Source organism: Coturnix japonica, chromosome 1, assembly GCF_001577835.2.
Source record: "Coturnix japonica isolate 7356 chromosome 1, Coturnix japonica 2.1, whole genome shotgun sequence".
NCBI lineage: Eukaryota > Metazoa > Chordata > Aves > Galliformes > Phasianidae > Coturnix > Coturnix japonica.
In genome coordinates, this window is record NC_029516.1 from 72,323,079 (window position 1) to 72,338,634 (window position 15,556).

The window sequence follows — 15,556 nt, forward strand, 5'->3', positions numbered from 1 at the left end:
CTGACCTGTGTAGCTTCATTCTTCTCTGTGTTCCTCTGCAATCATGGCCAAGCAACACGGAAAAAATTCTCTTCTAGCCCTAGGAGATATTCACACAGTGGCATCAATACTGAGAAGAGTCCCATTTCAGCTGATGTTGCTGCAGTTGTTGGCACTGGTGCCCAGCCTAATTATTTATCTATTTGTCTATCTATCAGTTGATGTATGGCTACTCAGCTGCCCGGTTCTGAGAGATTATAGCCCCTGCAGCAGGAGACTCATTAATCTACTGACCCATAAAGCACTGTAGCAAAAATGTTTCTTCACACTTGATATATTAAAGGAAAAATGAGCCATCTAACAGAATACTGGCAAGAGGATAACCAGTTTAAGACAAAAGGGTGTATTGCCCCTTTACAGTGTGTTATCTTTTCTCACTTGAAGAGAACAGTCCTATCACTAAGATGTTAATTGTCTTCATAGGACTGATTTGTTCTCTTCTGAGTATTGTTCTGAAGGAAAAGCAGAACTGTGGAGGTAGGAAACCCATTTAGGGAAGTGAGTCAGAGGTAAAATGGTTCTTGCTCTTGAAGATTGAAGGAGGAGTCAGAATAGGTTTGTGAAGGAACTTAAAGCTAAACTAAACAATATTCACAGCAGAAAGCTGGCTTCGGGAGCAGCGGCTTCTTTCATTTTAAATCTGGGATTTCCAAGGAGACACAGGGAACTGGCATTCCACTTCATCTGACATTTACAAGAAATTGATTTAATTCTCTTAAGCTTTCTCATTTCAGTCATTACATTATACCAGCATATGATCAACACTTATGATTAAATTCAGATTGGCTTGACAAGCATTAATAGCCACTTGTATTCTGGGATCCTTTTATTTTTGCAAATCCATAAAAGCTATAACTCACAAGGACTTTAAAGGATAGCTCTGTGCACCACAGAATAGTACATGTTCCATCAGTTCTCACTGGAATTTATCTTGCATTCTGTCATTAAAACCTGTCTAAAAGACAATTTTTCTTTACTGTGTTGCAAGACACTTTTAGCCTCGGAAACCTCTCCTTTCTGGAGACAGACACAGTTCATCGCTCAATCACAGTTGCTGTAGAATGATGCCAGAACCACCTCTGTGAAGACTTGGCTCAGATGTCTGTCCATCCATGACACAGTTAAATCAGCAGCACAGAGAAATGACACGCAGAAAAGGGAGAATTCTTTATGTAGCTATTTATGCACGCATTAGAATTAAAAGAGGTGAGAGGAAAAGAGCAGCAGCATTGAGTAGAGAGAGCTCAGATGCTCTTACTGGATACTAAAAAGATAAAAGTCTCTGAGGTTAGGTAATTTCCTGAGCCCATTTTTTTTCCTTTTTCCAGGAGAAAATTATCTACCAAGTCCAAGAAATGGAAGTCGATATTTAACTTGGGCCGTTCTGGCTCAGAATCAAAGTCTAAACTGAGTCGAAATGGGAGTGTCTTTGTAAGGGCACAGAAGTTATCTGGTAAGAACACAGTTTTCAATTCACTCTTTCTCTCCACAGCTTCTTTCTTGACACTGTTAGCAAGGGGAAACCTATACCCACATGACACTTATGGCATTAGGCTTCAATCTAATGGAGTCGTGTTTTTTTCCTGGTTTCATGGACATCCTATTTTTGCGTGATGGCAAGAAGCACCCTTAAGGATGATATGCCTGGCAGCTACATCAAATATTCCATCTCGGTATGTGATAAACAGGCTCCCATTGCCCAGCTGTCAAATCTAGGGGCTAGGAAGTGCTATGCGGTATATTGGGTTGGATTAGACCATTCCAACTCAGCCAAACCCTTACATTCCTTACACATCACTGGTGAATAGTTGTCCTTCCAAACTGTCCTTCCACCAAAAGGCACTAAATAGCCAACTGTGTTCAGTGCCTCTGTGAAAAACAAGGAGTTTCTATGCCTCCTGTATCTCAGCACTTTGACTCAATGGATTACTTCTGCAGCATTGACAAGGGAGATGTCTTTCCTCCTGGCTGTAATCCCAAGTTCTAACCCCTCCCAAGCTTCAATATCTTAAATGCTGTGCTTCCTAGAAAATCACCTGGGAGTGTAAATTCCAAGCATTCAGAAACGATGACTCAAGTTCTAAAAACCATGAAGATAACTTTAAAATAATTATTACCTTTAAAAGAAATCATAGGCTATTTTTACCTAATTTTATGAAGAAGTTTTTGTGTTGGTTATTTTTTAAAAACTATTTTCAAAATTGGGAATTTACTTATTGTAAGGAAAAAAGGTGTGATTTTTTACATAATCTCATGACCCCAGGAGCTGGTGCTTAGAGGAACGCTACCAAACACTGCAAGACTTGCCATAATTAATGTTGACAACATTACCTACCACCATATATAATGGAGGCAGTCTTTAGATCAAATACAAGTATGAAGCCAAATTCTGGATGCAGTCTTTTTTGGAACCCTGCCTTACCCATGTTTTGCATGTACAGATGGCCTCACATAGGGTGCCCACTGCAGACCTCAAAATAGCTCTCCATCCTATTTTGATCATGGGATCACTTTCTCACTTTGATAAGGAATACTCTGTCCCAAAATAGCTCTTGCTCAAGGATGCCCAGGAACGTTTGGAGCCCAGTGATTTTGGGGGCTGAGCCTTGTTTCAGACACAATACTGAGTGACAGGTGGCTGTATATTTCCACCAGCAGTTGCACAAAAATGCTGAAGCATGTAGAGATTTAGGCACAGCGACAGTGCAGTAAAGCAACGCTTTAGTGCTGCCATGTTGTATTTTCACGCACTCTCTGCTTACAGCATAATGTGGGGGAAACACATGAACTTGCTGTTGAAACTAAGCACATGCTTTCCCACACTTTGTGTCTATGCACAAGTCACATAAAATGTGAGCTCTGCTGTTTGAATTCTGTTCCTCTGGGAATGCAGCGCCAATGCTCAAGACATCATGCCATATGAGTGAGAAAGGTAGCCAGGATTCCATACAGATGGGAAAGGTAGCTAGATCTGCTCATGTGAAAGTCAGTCCCAGAAGCCTTAATTAAATAAACAAATGATGTCCAATAAGCCTTCTCACTTTCTCCCTTACCTACCTTGTGCACCACTGTAAATAGCAAAGTTTGCTCCCAGACGTTTTCCAGAGCTCCACAGATACTTTATGGGTTGCCAGAAACTTGCTGTTCTTGCCAGCTATTTTCCCCTCCATCTCCCCTTTTGGAGCAGTAACAATCACATGTCTCTGAAACCTCTCGGGAGCAGATGTGTAGAGCATGTGATGACAAATGGCAGATCATTTCTGGACAAGTAAGTCCAGTGTGGATGACCAGGGAACAAGCTCCTTGACACTCTCATGAATTTCCTTCAGTGCCTATTGGAGGCTCATGCCAGCAAGAATCTGGGGGTGGAACATGAAAATAACAGAACTTTTACTATGAGGAATGAGAGGTGGGCAGGCATTTATGCCAAGCTAGTTAAAAAGTGCCCACAAGTAAGTGTGGCGTGACTGGGTGGTACATGATGGCTTTGGGGACGTCAAACTGCTATGCAGTGGAGATGGTGTTGACTGGCTGGGTTAAGTATAGCTCTCCACATGCCTGGCAGGTGCAAGGCTGTTGTTAGCACTAGCAGATACCCAGCTGTGTGGACAAGTGTTGCGGGTAGTAAACCGCATGGTGTACATACAGAGGGGGAATGCTTGGAAATGGAAAATAACTTTGATGTCTGTCTGGCATGCCCGTCCATATGCAGCCTTTGTTCTTTATGGGCTAAAGCCTGCAAAGCCACAGGATCTGAAGCCTGTTTCTAAAACTCATTTTCCACAGAAAAAGCAACCATTCGTCCTGCGAAGAGCATGGACTCACTTTGTTCCCTGCCTGTGGAAGGTGAGACATCAACAGCCTATGCTGCATGGGTGAAGGGTTGCACCTCTGCACTCTTAGCTCCCTCTCCACACCTGCATGTGGTCTGTGTCCTTCCTTATTTCACTGTGCTGTGTATCCTTATGTGCTCGTGCTGCTGACACGTGTCCTCACCCTTCTTTGCATGAATTTTTAACCCTCAACTGTGCATGCACCTGACAGTTATTTCTGTACCTAGTTATGTCTTTATTAGAAGTGAGATTGCCTTGATCTTGTTCTTGGTTGTTTTGATGGGCTCTAAGTTCCCATTTATAAGGAAAAATAAAGATAATGGAAGTAAAAATTCTAGTAACAAACCAATGGAGCTCTTAGCTATGATTTCTATGGGCAGTGCATGCTAGCTGAGGAGTTGACTGCATTTTATTGAACGGTGCCCCTAATAAAAATCCTAAAAGATTTCCAGAGGAGGGCATCCTATTCAGTCCTGCCTGCTCAGTGTGAAAGAGGCCACAGGGCTGGAGCTTGGAAACTGTTTAGTGACCCTGATCCCTCATCCCTCTCATCCCTCTGGGGAAATGTGGACGCTCACAAATCACAGAATCATAGAATATCTCAGGTTGGAAATGACCTTAAAGATCATCAAGTCCAACTGCAACCCAACCATACTACCCTACCTCTAGCAACCCTCTGCTAAATCATGTCCCTGAGCACCACATGAAGGGCAGAACCCATTCCCGGAGGGATGAAGGGAGGCTCCTCACAGAGGAAGGTTGATGCTAGTTATTTGTTTCCCACTGACTGCTTCATATCCTCCTCTAGGGGAGGACGACAAGAGCAGATTTAAGCGGACAGTGACTACTGGAGGGTTTTTTGTCCCAGTGATGAAAACTCGGACAGGAGGCACGGGCAGTTCATATGACCTCAGCAAGGAGAATGAGTGGGAGCGGGAAGGATGTGTCATGGCAGCCAAAGGAAACTCAGAGCTGAGTGGGGTAAAAGCTCCCTGCCGGACATCGCAGGCAAAGTGTCCCCCCGAGCAGCTGAAAGTCTTCCGGGCAGCAGAAGATGCTGAAAACGAGCAGACTTCCCCCAAAGGAGGCCGCATGTTCTACACCTCCGAAACAGCTGCCAAATCAGGCTTTCCCAGCAGTCTCTTTCCCTTGGAGGCCTCCCCTCGGCACCAGAGGAAAGCGTTGAACATCTCAGAGCCCTTTGCTGTCTCTGTCCCCCTGCGGGTGTCTGCAGTTATCAGCACCAACAGCACCCCATGCCGCGTACCTACCCGGGACAAGCCTTCCCTCTCCAGCCTCGAGGAGCTGTCTTCCCTTGTACCCGAGAGCCCCAGTCCCTCTACACTGGAAGGTGGAGGCCACATGAAGATGGAGCAAGCTCCAGAGAGGAAGGAAAAGCCACCTGGGCCTCTCCTGCCAACGGCAGCATCCAGAGGTAAAAGTGTGTTGGGGTACTGGAGCTAAAGCTTGGCTGTATTGGTATTTAACCTGTTCTCATAGCAGGGAAGAAAAGTAAGCTGTACCATGGCAGGCACTGGCAGTCACAGATTGGCTTGGCCCCTTTTGGAATTACTGGGGTTGGGGAGGTGAATGTCTTCACGGCACCATCCTGTTCTGCCTGGAGGGATCTCTTCAGCTCTGTTTGTTCTTCTTGGGTCACAAGAGCACTGTTTTGTTGCAGGGAGCACTGCCAGACGCGTGCTTTTGGCCACAAGTACTAACAAAGTTCATTTGTGTTTCTGATCCAGGTTCTCTCCCTGAGGAACTGGTAGTTGCCAGAAAATCTGAGACCTTAGAAACTGCAGAGCCAGCAGCAGAAAATCAGGAGACATTACATGGACAGAGCAGCAGCACAAGCAGCCTCCAGCAATCCTCAGAGCACAGTCCTACTGCGGAACAAGCACCAGCCTCAGAGGTTCATATGGGGCCACTCGCTGCAGTTAAGACAGAGCAAGAGAAGGTTGAGATGAAGACCATCTTCCCAGAAGGCAGCTGCAGCCAGCAGGAGATCCAGAAGGCTAAGCCAGAGGAAGGCTCATGCATAAAGGATGTGGTAAGGAAGAAGTCATAAGAAAAAAGCTGTGGAACAATGTCATGGTAGTGACTGGGACGCTGTTCATAGTTTCACTGTGTGCCCATAGTTGTGAAAACTTGGTCTGCGATCTAGGCTAAGCAGAGTCAAGAACTGACCTTGCACTGATTTCACTTCTGTCCATTTAAGCACTTGCTGATTTATCTTTGTGCAGCTACCTACTGTCCGCTCTTTGTTTTCTCTTCCTGCAACTGTGACTGCACTCTGTACAATCTGTCAGCTGTGAGATTCTCCAGATGTGAGACTGTCCAGGTGTCTGATACTTTTGACCCAAGGTCTCTGAACTCTTCTTCTATTTTTTGCTGTTCTATTTTACTGTCCTGTACAGCTTGAAAATTTCTTTTTTTATTTCATTTTCTGGACACACTTCCCTCCATCCCTAACCCTCCCCCATCCACACACACACACTTCCTCTATATTTCTACCAGACCTTTTTCACCAGGTTTCTTACAGTGGTGCTCATCACAGGACGTCTATTTAAAGATCTGTTGGCATATGTTCTTTAATGGATTATACATTCCGGTATGATTTGGGAATGCAGAACCTCTGGCAAGGCTAAGTGAGCACTGAATGGGAAGAGCTGAGAAATAGGCTGAGATATTCTAGTTGCTCATTCTCCTCACTGGGTTGATTACTGTATGTGTGTGTGTTTGTTTCTATTACCATGAACATGCTTGTCCAGGAGCCTGTCTTTTCTAAGAGACTGTTTGAGGAAAATTGAAGGGTATTTGCAGTAAGTTGTGAACTTCCAGGTCATGGCATTTCTTCTGTTTTTCAGACTGAGAAGGATCCTGCAAATACCCTTCTGGAACCACTGTGGCCCGAGATACAGCATGAATTGAAAATAATTGAACCTGAAGAAGAACTCCTGCTCTTTCCAGCAGCCGTCCCCAAGACAGTCCCAGTTTCTGAATCCTCTTCTTCAGTACAAACAAATATTTTTTCCTCTGGTCCAGAGCAATGTACAACGCTGTCTGAGCAGAAATCTGCTGGCAGAACCCCACAGACCACAACTCAGGTGCCTTTATTTGATGCCACCAACACAGAACAACCAGACAGCCACCAAAACTACCAGTCTGATGTGGCTGCACAGCAGAGCTGTGCTTCAGCCCTCCCCAAATTGGGAACTCCCCTGACTAGTGTAGCTGCTCCAAAGAACCACCATTCAGTGGTGGAAGACAGCATGCGTGAATGTGTCACTTCTCCCTTGGAATTGAATTTTCATAGTCAACCAGAAGTTAATGAGCTTCCTCCAGGAGATGAATTTTCTCTTTCCAAAGGAGCACATTCAGAATCAGAGAAAGGAAAAGATAGCACTTGCCAGCTGCAGAAGGAAAGTGATGATCATACCAAAGTCCAGACTCGGAGCGAGATGCCTGAGATAGTGACTGCTGATAGAAGGGACACATTATCCTCCAAGGCACTGAATGGAGCTGGAATCCAGGAGCTGAAGGAGGGCAATGCTGTCAGTAGAACTCACGATGCTGGTGACCAGGATGATGAGGATAACTGGGTAGATAATGTACAGAGCTTAGAGCTTGTGGAGCCCTGGGAGGATCACCAATGGGTCACAAGTCCACTCCATTCCCCAACCTTTAAGGACATTCAGGAGAAGACAATACCAGAGTTTCAGCCACAAGATCAGAGATCAGAGGCAGGCCTTTCCCTTAGACCACGATTCAGTCGCAGCCTGTCTCTGGATAGTAAAGATACAGTGATGAGTTTGTGGACTATCCCATTCTCTTTCATTGATGCCCCTGAACAGCAGCAACCTTGCAGTGACATTCTGCCACTGGAAATGCCCAAAAAGTCCATCTCTCCAATTAGTCTAGGCAAAGCTAAGCAAGATGAGAATAATACGTGTCTTCCAGAAGAACCTCTGAAAACTGATGAGCTGAGGTATCCAATCAGCAGGGAGGAAACACCAGCTAAGCAAGAGCCCTCCAGAATCCTTCCAGAGCCAGAGGGGATAAAAATGGATGTAAGCAAAGAAAACCCTTGGAGGTCAAAGCTCGAGCAGTTCTTACCATACCAAAATGCCCCAAACAGTTCTTTACAGGCAAAGATCACAAAGGAAGAGTCATCCAGGTCTCAGGACATTGCTCTGGCAGAAGACACTGTTACAAAAGTGTGCTCTGCCACTGAGTCACTTCAGAGTAATAAAGATGAAGAAACACCTCGTAAAGTGAAAACTAGGCCGTCATCCCTCAACTTGGATTCACTCCTTCCAACTCCAGATTTCTTAACGTTTGAAAGCCTGGCCATGCCTTCTGCTGCTGGGAACTTCCTGTATGGACAGAAGGAAGTGAAAAGCAGTGATTCAGTCCCATCTCTGTCAACTACCTGCCCTGCTGGGGCTAAAGGTGTTTCCTGGCGCTCTCCTTTCAGTGCCCACGTAGATCTAGATTTAGATTACCTGGCAGTGGCCCATGCCACCACTGGCCGTCGTAACTCTGCCCCTGTCAGTGTGTCAGCAGTCAGGACCTCCTTCATGATTAAGATGTGCCAGGCGAGAGCTGTGCCTGTGATACCACCCAAGATTCAGTACACCCAGATCCCCCAGCCCCTGCAGGCTCAAAATTCTGCTCCACAAGTGGAGAAGAAAGAAGCAGAAGCCAAGCAGGCTGGCAGGCAGACTCAACGAGTGGCATGGGGCCACCTGGAGCCCCCCAAGAGCCCAGTGACAGAGAAGAAAGCCAAAGCGGAGAAAGAAAACAGTGACCCAGCTCAAAAGGACTCAACATGCCCCTGGAACAACAGCATTGGCTCTCCACTGGAGTCATCTCAGTCCAGCCATAACCCTAGCCTGGATGCTCCTGTTCTGCGCCGAAAGCGCACTTCCGAGGGAGAGACAGGTGGAGATAACCCCCAGTCTTCAAAGATGGAGAGGCCATCAGGGTTCTCCAAGCCTTCCTATAGATCTAGGCCTGGGAGGCCCCAGAGTCTGATTCTCTTCAGTCCCCCTTTCCCCATTATGGACCACCCCTCCTCTTCAGCAGACTCCAGGGTGTTGTTATCACCCATCAGAAGCCCTACTCAGACCTCCTCTTCGAGTCCCATTTGTGGTGATCTGTCTGAAACTTCGCGGACAACACCTGAGGGAGTGATGCTGCGGAACAAAATGACCATCCCCAAGAATGGCCAGAGACTGGAGACTTCTACCAGCTGCTTTTACCAGCCACAGAGGCGCTCTGTGATTCTGGATGGACGAAGTGGGAGGCAGATTGAATAGTAACTGCTTCCCTTGCTCTCTTTCCATGGTAGATGGGATGGGAGTGTCTACACCAAGACCAACTCTGTTTCCATTTTGCTGTTGTTATTGCTATGTTGTGCAAGAAGAACCCAATCTTTACCATTTTCTGCAAAGTATCTTGCTATGGAGGGTCAGTCTTTTTGTCTTGCTTTTCCTACCCTTTCTTATCCCTTTCTAGTCCCTCACTGTCTGCTTTTTATTTTTTGTAAGCAATTCCCAAGGAATATTCTCATTGTCTAACAAGCCCTGTGGAAGCCTTATCCTCTCTATAGAAAACAAAGGAAAAATAAATATTGGGATAACTACAAAATGGGGCTGGGGAGGAACACTGTTCTAAAGCACAGCAGCTCCGAATGCAGATAAGGTGAGGAGGTAAGTTCAAATGTTTGGAACCTCTTTCTGTCTTTTCCTCACAGTCAGCGAATGGCTGTGTCTATCTGTCTCTGCCGTATTCTTTGGACAATGTAAGTCAATATTGTAGGAAACAGAATAGCTGAAGCAGAAGGTGAAGCTGGCATGAGCAAGACACGAAAGGTGTAAGACACCCAAGGATGTTCCAGTAGCAAACATGCAACCCAAAGGTGCTGCCTCCAACGCTTCTGTTTCATCATAAATGTGCTCTTTCTAGCATGCGCAAGGTGTGGAATGAAAGCTGAACAGGAAACACTTAGTTGTTCTTTGAATTTTCCAAGCCATGGTTATGAGGTTTGTTGAACTCAGCCACACCTTCCTTTGATAGGCTGAGGAGTGAGTGTTCAGTGGTAGACTTCTCAGACTGGTATCAATGGAAGTGAAAATATGGCCATAATGAAAGCCAGTATCAACTATTTTTGTCATTGCTTAAAGCCAGAGGGCAGCTCGGCAAATATAGCCAGTTATGCTCCACACAGCAGAGGAAAGCATGAGGATCTTCTGAACTGCATATCCTTGTGCTATTGCGCTCTTGTGTCTTGACTGACATAATCCTTGGCCCTTGGTCTTTCATTGCCACTGTGTGGCATGTCTCCAGGTGCTTCCTCCTCCTTCAGACTCCCCATCCTTACCATTTTACACTGTTTCTGTGAGAGCATGGCTGGTTTTCACCTCCCTGCTCCTTAGTGCTTTCAAATTGATTGAGGGTATGGTAAAGAGGATGATCTGTGGGACTGCAGAACAGATCACGAACAATATTCTGAGAGGTGGATTTGAAGTGAATTAAGCTCTCTCCTGAAGGGCCGTTATCATTACAGGCAAATACATGTTCATATAAGCAATAGCTGCCATGGGAATAGAATTAAAGCTTCCTTTATAAAGCCTCTAAGTTAACTGCAGGCTCATTTGTTGCCTGGTACGTGATAATGGGCAATTGCAAAGCCGGGTACAGTCTGTACTGTTTCTGCAATTTAAATGCCACTAGTGGCTACAGAGGAGATGGGAGCACAGGTATTGCTGCCAGCACCGAGATTGTCCTTGTAATGGTACTTACAGGGACCATCATTCATGGAAATGTCTGAGTTTGTAGATCCTCCATTGTGTATTATGGGCTATAGTTTGAATGGTATCTGAGCATCTGGTAGGAAATACTATTAGCCACCACAATGAGTGTCAGTCAAAATTTCCCAGTGGATGTATGTTTAGGGCTTTTTTTTCCCCCCTAAAATACTGGCATTCAAAAATTGTTAGCAAAGTCAGCCCATGAGATCTTGGTCTGTCCTGAATGTGTCACTTAATTAGTGTCATTGTGGCTGAAGGGCCCAAAGTCTGTATCGGGCTTTGTCCACACACTTTGATTGCTAAAGGAGAAAGATGCCAGGGTACTGTTGAGAAGCTTTGGCATACAGGTGCAGGGAATAAATCTTCATCAGGATTTTATCTTGCCAGATGCAAAGGGAACGTGAAAAAACAAGAGGGCTTTTCCCTGTCACAAGCTGCTGTATTTGATCCTCCCCATTGCATTCCTCACTCACATATTATGCAATATGAAAAGAAACAGAGGAGAGAGCTGAGTCTGTGCAGTCAGTTTTGTTGAGGAAGAATATTAATTCAGAAAAGGACCTAGAGTTCTTCTTTGGGTCCATGTTGTCTCACAGATGCCAGCCCATGCTTTACCTGGGCAGGCTGTGGATGTCAGATCCAGCATATGCAGCTTCATAATGATCATATTATCTTCCTCCCACACCATAAAATGCTCATGCTGCCTGCCATTAAAACCAGGGGACTGCCAATCCTCCATGCTCCTCATAGTACCGCTCTGTGCTGCCTTTACATGCACCCAAGTGCTTTTCCTGTTGCCTTATGGGAAAACTTTTAACCACAATGGCTGGTTAAAGGTGAATGAGTTGGGAAGGTGTGATACGATGTATTGTGGTAAGGTTTTCCAGAAAGTAAAAGTAACGGAAATGGTGCCCAGATTTTTTGGCATCAACAAAATAGTTTACTTTGGGAAGGGATTTATATTCTCTCAGTTCCTAGAAGTCTTGACTGCCAAGGCATCTGGAATGGAGCCAGCCAAACTCATAAAATAATGTGTCGAAAGAAAAAGAAAATGTGATGAAACCTTGGCACCTTAAAACCATTCTTTCTTTTCCTTCTTGATCTCATATAAGCTGATCTATGGACAAGAAGCGAGGTCTGGCAATTTGTATATAGTACGCTCTTAACAGTGTTCCAGTAAGAAATAGTTTTGCCATAACTGGGGAAGTTTCTGCAAGAGAAAATTACTGGAAAATTATATGTAATATTAAAGATCAGCCTCAAATGAAATCTGTATCCAGACTGTACTTTTAAAAGGTGTTTCAGAATTTGAGCTCAGATTCAGGTCCTGGGTTTTAATTAAGCATGGATTCTGTAATGAGATTTTTGTTGTGTAGCTATTTACAGTTTACTCTAACAATTTCAGCTCCCACCCTCAGCTGATAGATCAGCTTTCCAAGATCCTAGCCAAGGGAGTGTAATGCAGGCACATCACAATAGCTTTATGGTTATAAGTGGGCTTGTATCAAGAGCTGAGATTATGCAGACTTTTGGAGCTGGGTGCACTTGATTTGCTGCACAGGTGCCACCAACCACAGCTGTAGACTCAACTTCTGCAGTTTCCAACACTTGAGAGTGGGTCCATATTGATACTGCATCTGTAGTGAGCTTCAAGAACCAGATAGTTGATAGTTGGACGGAGCCAAAAGCCAGAAGCCATTGACCAATGAGTAATACTGACTGTGGTTGGATCTTCCCATGAGCCCACTTTTCTGAGCCATTCTTGAGATCATCCCCAGGGTCAGACCTGACGTCATCTTCACTTTAGGGTCACTACATTCTCCTCTGCGACCCTGCAGTATCAGATGGAACCTGAGACTGGAAGCTCTTCTGAAGCTCAGGGTTTTGCAGTTGTACGTTGTGGGTACCAAATTCCTGTTCTCCATGGTGACTCTTTAAACACAAGGTTTTAAGGAAAGATTGTATTATTATTTTTTAAAATTGTTCCTTGGTTTTGTTTGCTTGATTTCTTTTGTGAAGCATTGAGAGGGATAGAACTGTGTAATGGGATATGGGCCTGGCCCTACATTTGAAGTTTTATATGAGAGCTAAGTTGGTTGCTCTCAGCATTGTGGAAGGGACCTTCCTAGGAAGACGGTCACATCATCTGCAGATTTGCAAGGATTATTTCAGAGCCCAGGAACATTTCATTTCCTGTGAAGAGTTTGAAGACCTCTCACTAAGTCTGCAGATGGACTGGTCTGAATCGTGGTGTGGTACCACAAGCTTTTGTGGACTTCTACTAGCAGGAGATGAGAAGCGGCTAAATTTCCCTTATTCTTCCCATACAGACAGGGGTTTTGTGCAGCTTCTGTTAAGTTCAGGAGTGTAGCTAAGTGTAAAATGGTTGGGTGAGCAAAGTTTGGAATTGCCTGATGGAAAAGAGGATCGTGGATGGTATTAGTCCATGTGGGAACTGCCTTATTTGAGTGAGGGTAAGCAAAAACGAGTACTCTATTTTATCATATAAACCATATTCCTCGGGGACTGCCCATTCTATGCTATCACTTCTGAAAGACTGAGGCACTTCTTTTTTCACCTTTAGAGCTTCAAAGGAACTTAGATCTGCATTAGAGGGCATTCATGAAGCCCTGAGACATTTTCCCTCACCCAGAGTCCAAAAGGTGCAATCAAAGTCTTTTTTTTCTTTATGAATTCTGAAATGCCTGTAGTGGTGAATATTGTGTTAAATTTATATATATATATATATATATAAGAATATTATATGTAAATGTATTAAAAAGGAAATGTAATTAAAATGAAGGAATTGTCTAAAGAGAATCCTACACATCTGTGAAACTTGGGCTGATGCACAAAACTGTTTTGTTTTGCAACTTTTCCAGCACCAAAAGCACAAGACCAACTGGCTTTCTGTCCTTAAAGAATCTAATTCATTCTGGCTATTCTGTGATGGGTAGAAAGTCTGGAACTGCCTTCCTCAATGGGATCATATCCTAGGAGAGGAGGGTTGAAATCAAGAGAAACCAGAGTGTAAAGACCGCCTCAGCTTTCAACCACAGGCTTCTCCCCAGTCCTTGGAAACACACCCAATCTACTGGAGCACACATTCCCTTTTGGGCATGCCCAGGTTTTGCAGTTGTACCTTTTGCTTCTCTCCAACTCTAAAAAATAGACTAAAATCTCCAGGGGGTGGGGGAGAAGCTGCAGCTGATCCCAATTCTGTTTAGCTTATGTTTGATCCTAATCATATGAAGACTTGGTGGTAACCAGTTCTGCTCCAAGAAAGGAATGGAAAGTTTGTCACCAGGATCAACTGGAGATGGAATGGGACTTCCACAGGCTTGGAAGGAAAGGATGGTAGGAAGCAAATGCTTCCTATGGGCTCCATGCAGTAGCCCAGAACCTTGGATATTGCTCTTCTGGGCACTGGTCTCCTACAAAACACTATTTGCTTCCAGGTCAAGGGAAGAGTTGGAAATCAGACACTGTGAAAAGGACTGTCCCCATCCTGCTGGATCTGGTTTTCTCCTGCTAGCCCTGTTGGATTGTATGTTTTGTTAAGCTTTGTTCTGTGCGTGGACTTGTCTGCCTTTGTGCCTTATTGCTTAAAAAAAAAGAGAGAGAGAGAAAAGGAAACATCCACAAAAACAAACAAACAAAAAAGATGTTTTGCCAGGTCTCAGCCATGAGATTAAACTGGAGTTTTTATAAAAAACAGAGCTGTGCACTGGTGATGTTTGGAAATATTTTGTATCATCTCCCAGGTTCGGTTTATGAACGCAGTGACAATGTGTTTGCTTTTCTCTGAGGTGGGATTCAAACCCTTCTCTTATTGTACGAGTGGCCTGGGCACTGAGCTGTGTTTCTCTTGGTCTGACTGAGGTGGTGAATGCTAAGGCCCCGATGATGCATTTTTCTGACTGGGGGTTCTCAGGGCTGCAGCTGTTCTACAGCTCTGAAAATGAAGTGAAGTCTTGGAGCCTTCTACAGGATTACCATTACCTGAAAAGCTTTAAAGTTTCCACGAGTATAATTCATCTTTTTACTTAGTATTTCAGGCTGATGTTTCAGCGATGCATAATCACGCCCTCCTGTTATTACAGCTTGTGCAGAATCCTGCTGTCTCCTGTAATGTAGAGCCACAGAGAATAGGAGGGCAGAAATAATATGGGATGCCAACACTTACTGAGTCAACAAGGGAAGATGAACAAGTAAAGTTACCGTGAAGCATTTGATGCATTACATATTCATTGCTGTCAATTTGTAAAGGATAAGCAAAAACTTCACAAAATTGTTAAGTTTCCTTATTATCTGGATTCTTGCAGCATCCTCATTGATTCAGTCTCAGCTCTAGTGTGGAGGTGAATGTTATTAGTGTGTTCATAATTCTACTCCAGGGGAAGAATAAGACAGCAACAGAACAGACAGGAGTTCTTCTGGCTGTAGTGTCAGTGGGCATATCTGCAGTTTATCCTGCTCTGTGTTGCCCCCCAAACAACAGAAGAATCATTAGGTTTAATGAAATACATTTTTTCTCCTATCAACAGCTGAACTCAGGACTCAACTCCCTTTCCTACCAACTACATGACTTCAGTTTCCCTTTAGGAAAATGCCTGGGTTGTGCTTCCTGCTTTCCATGGCAACTGGCACACAAAATGGAACAGAAAACCATGTCTGCTGAACTCTGCAATTGTTGTTGGCCCCAGCCAATTATTAATGCTGTATGAGAAACAGTATTTATGTATTCATTGTGCCACAGAGCCTAGCAATGACTTGGCAGTAAGACAGAAGGAGAATCTCAAACTGCCCCCCAGCGCTGCTATTACCAAAATCAAGCAAAAAAGGCCCTATAAGTCCTGGTCATGC

General features: G+C 44.5%; 1 protein-coding gene across 1 annotated transcript in view; it reads left to right on the forward strand.

Moving 5' to 3' along the window:
- The window catches only part of ARHGAP31 (Rho GTPase activating protein 31), a 55,614-nt gene extending 41,207 nt beyond the window's left edge, over nucleotides 1-14,407 (forward strand). The window contains exons 8-12 of the mRNA XM_015876217.2: nucleotides 1,368-1,492; nucleotides 3,826-3,885; nucleotides 4,681-5,307; nucleotides 5,621-5,925; nucleotides 6,743-14,407. Of these exons, the coding sequence (XP_015731703.1) occupies nucleotides 1,368-1,492; nucleotides 3,826-3,885; nucleotides 4,681-5,307; nucleotides 5,621-5,925; nucleotides 6,743-9,196 (3,571 nt within the window). The 3' untranslated portion in view covers nucleotides 9,197-14,407. The remainder of the gene's footprint in view (nucleotides 1-1,367; nucleotides 1,493-3,825; nucleotides 3,886-4,680; nucleotides 5,308-5,620; nucleotides 5,926-6,742) is intronic.
- The last annotated feature ends 1,149 nt before the right edge of the window (nucleotides 14,408-15,556 follow it).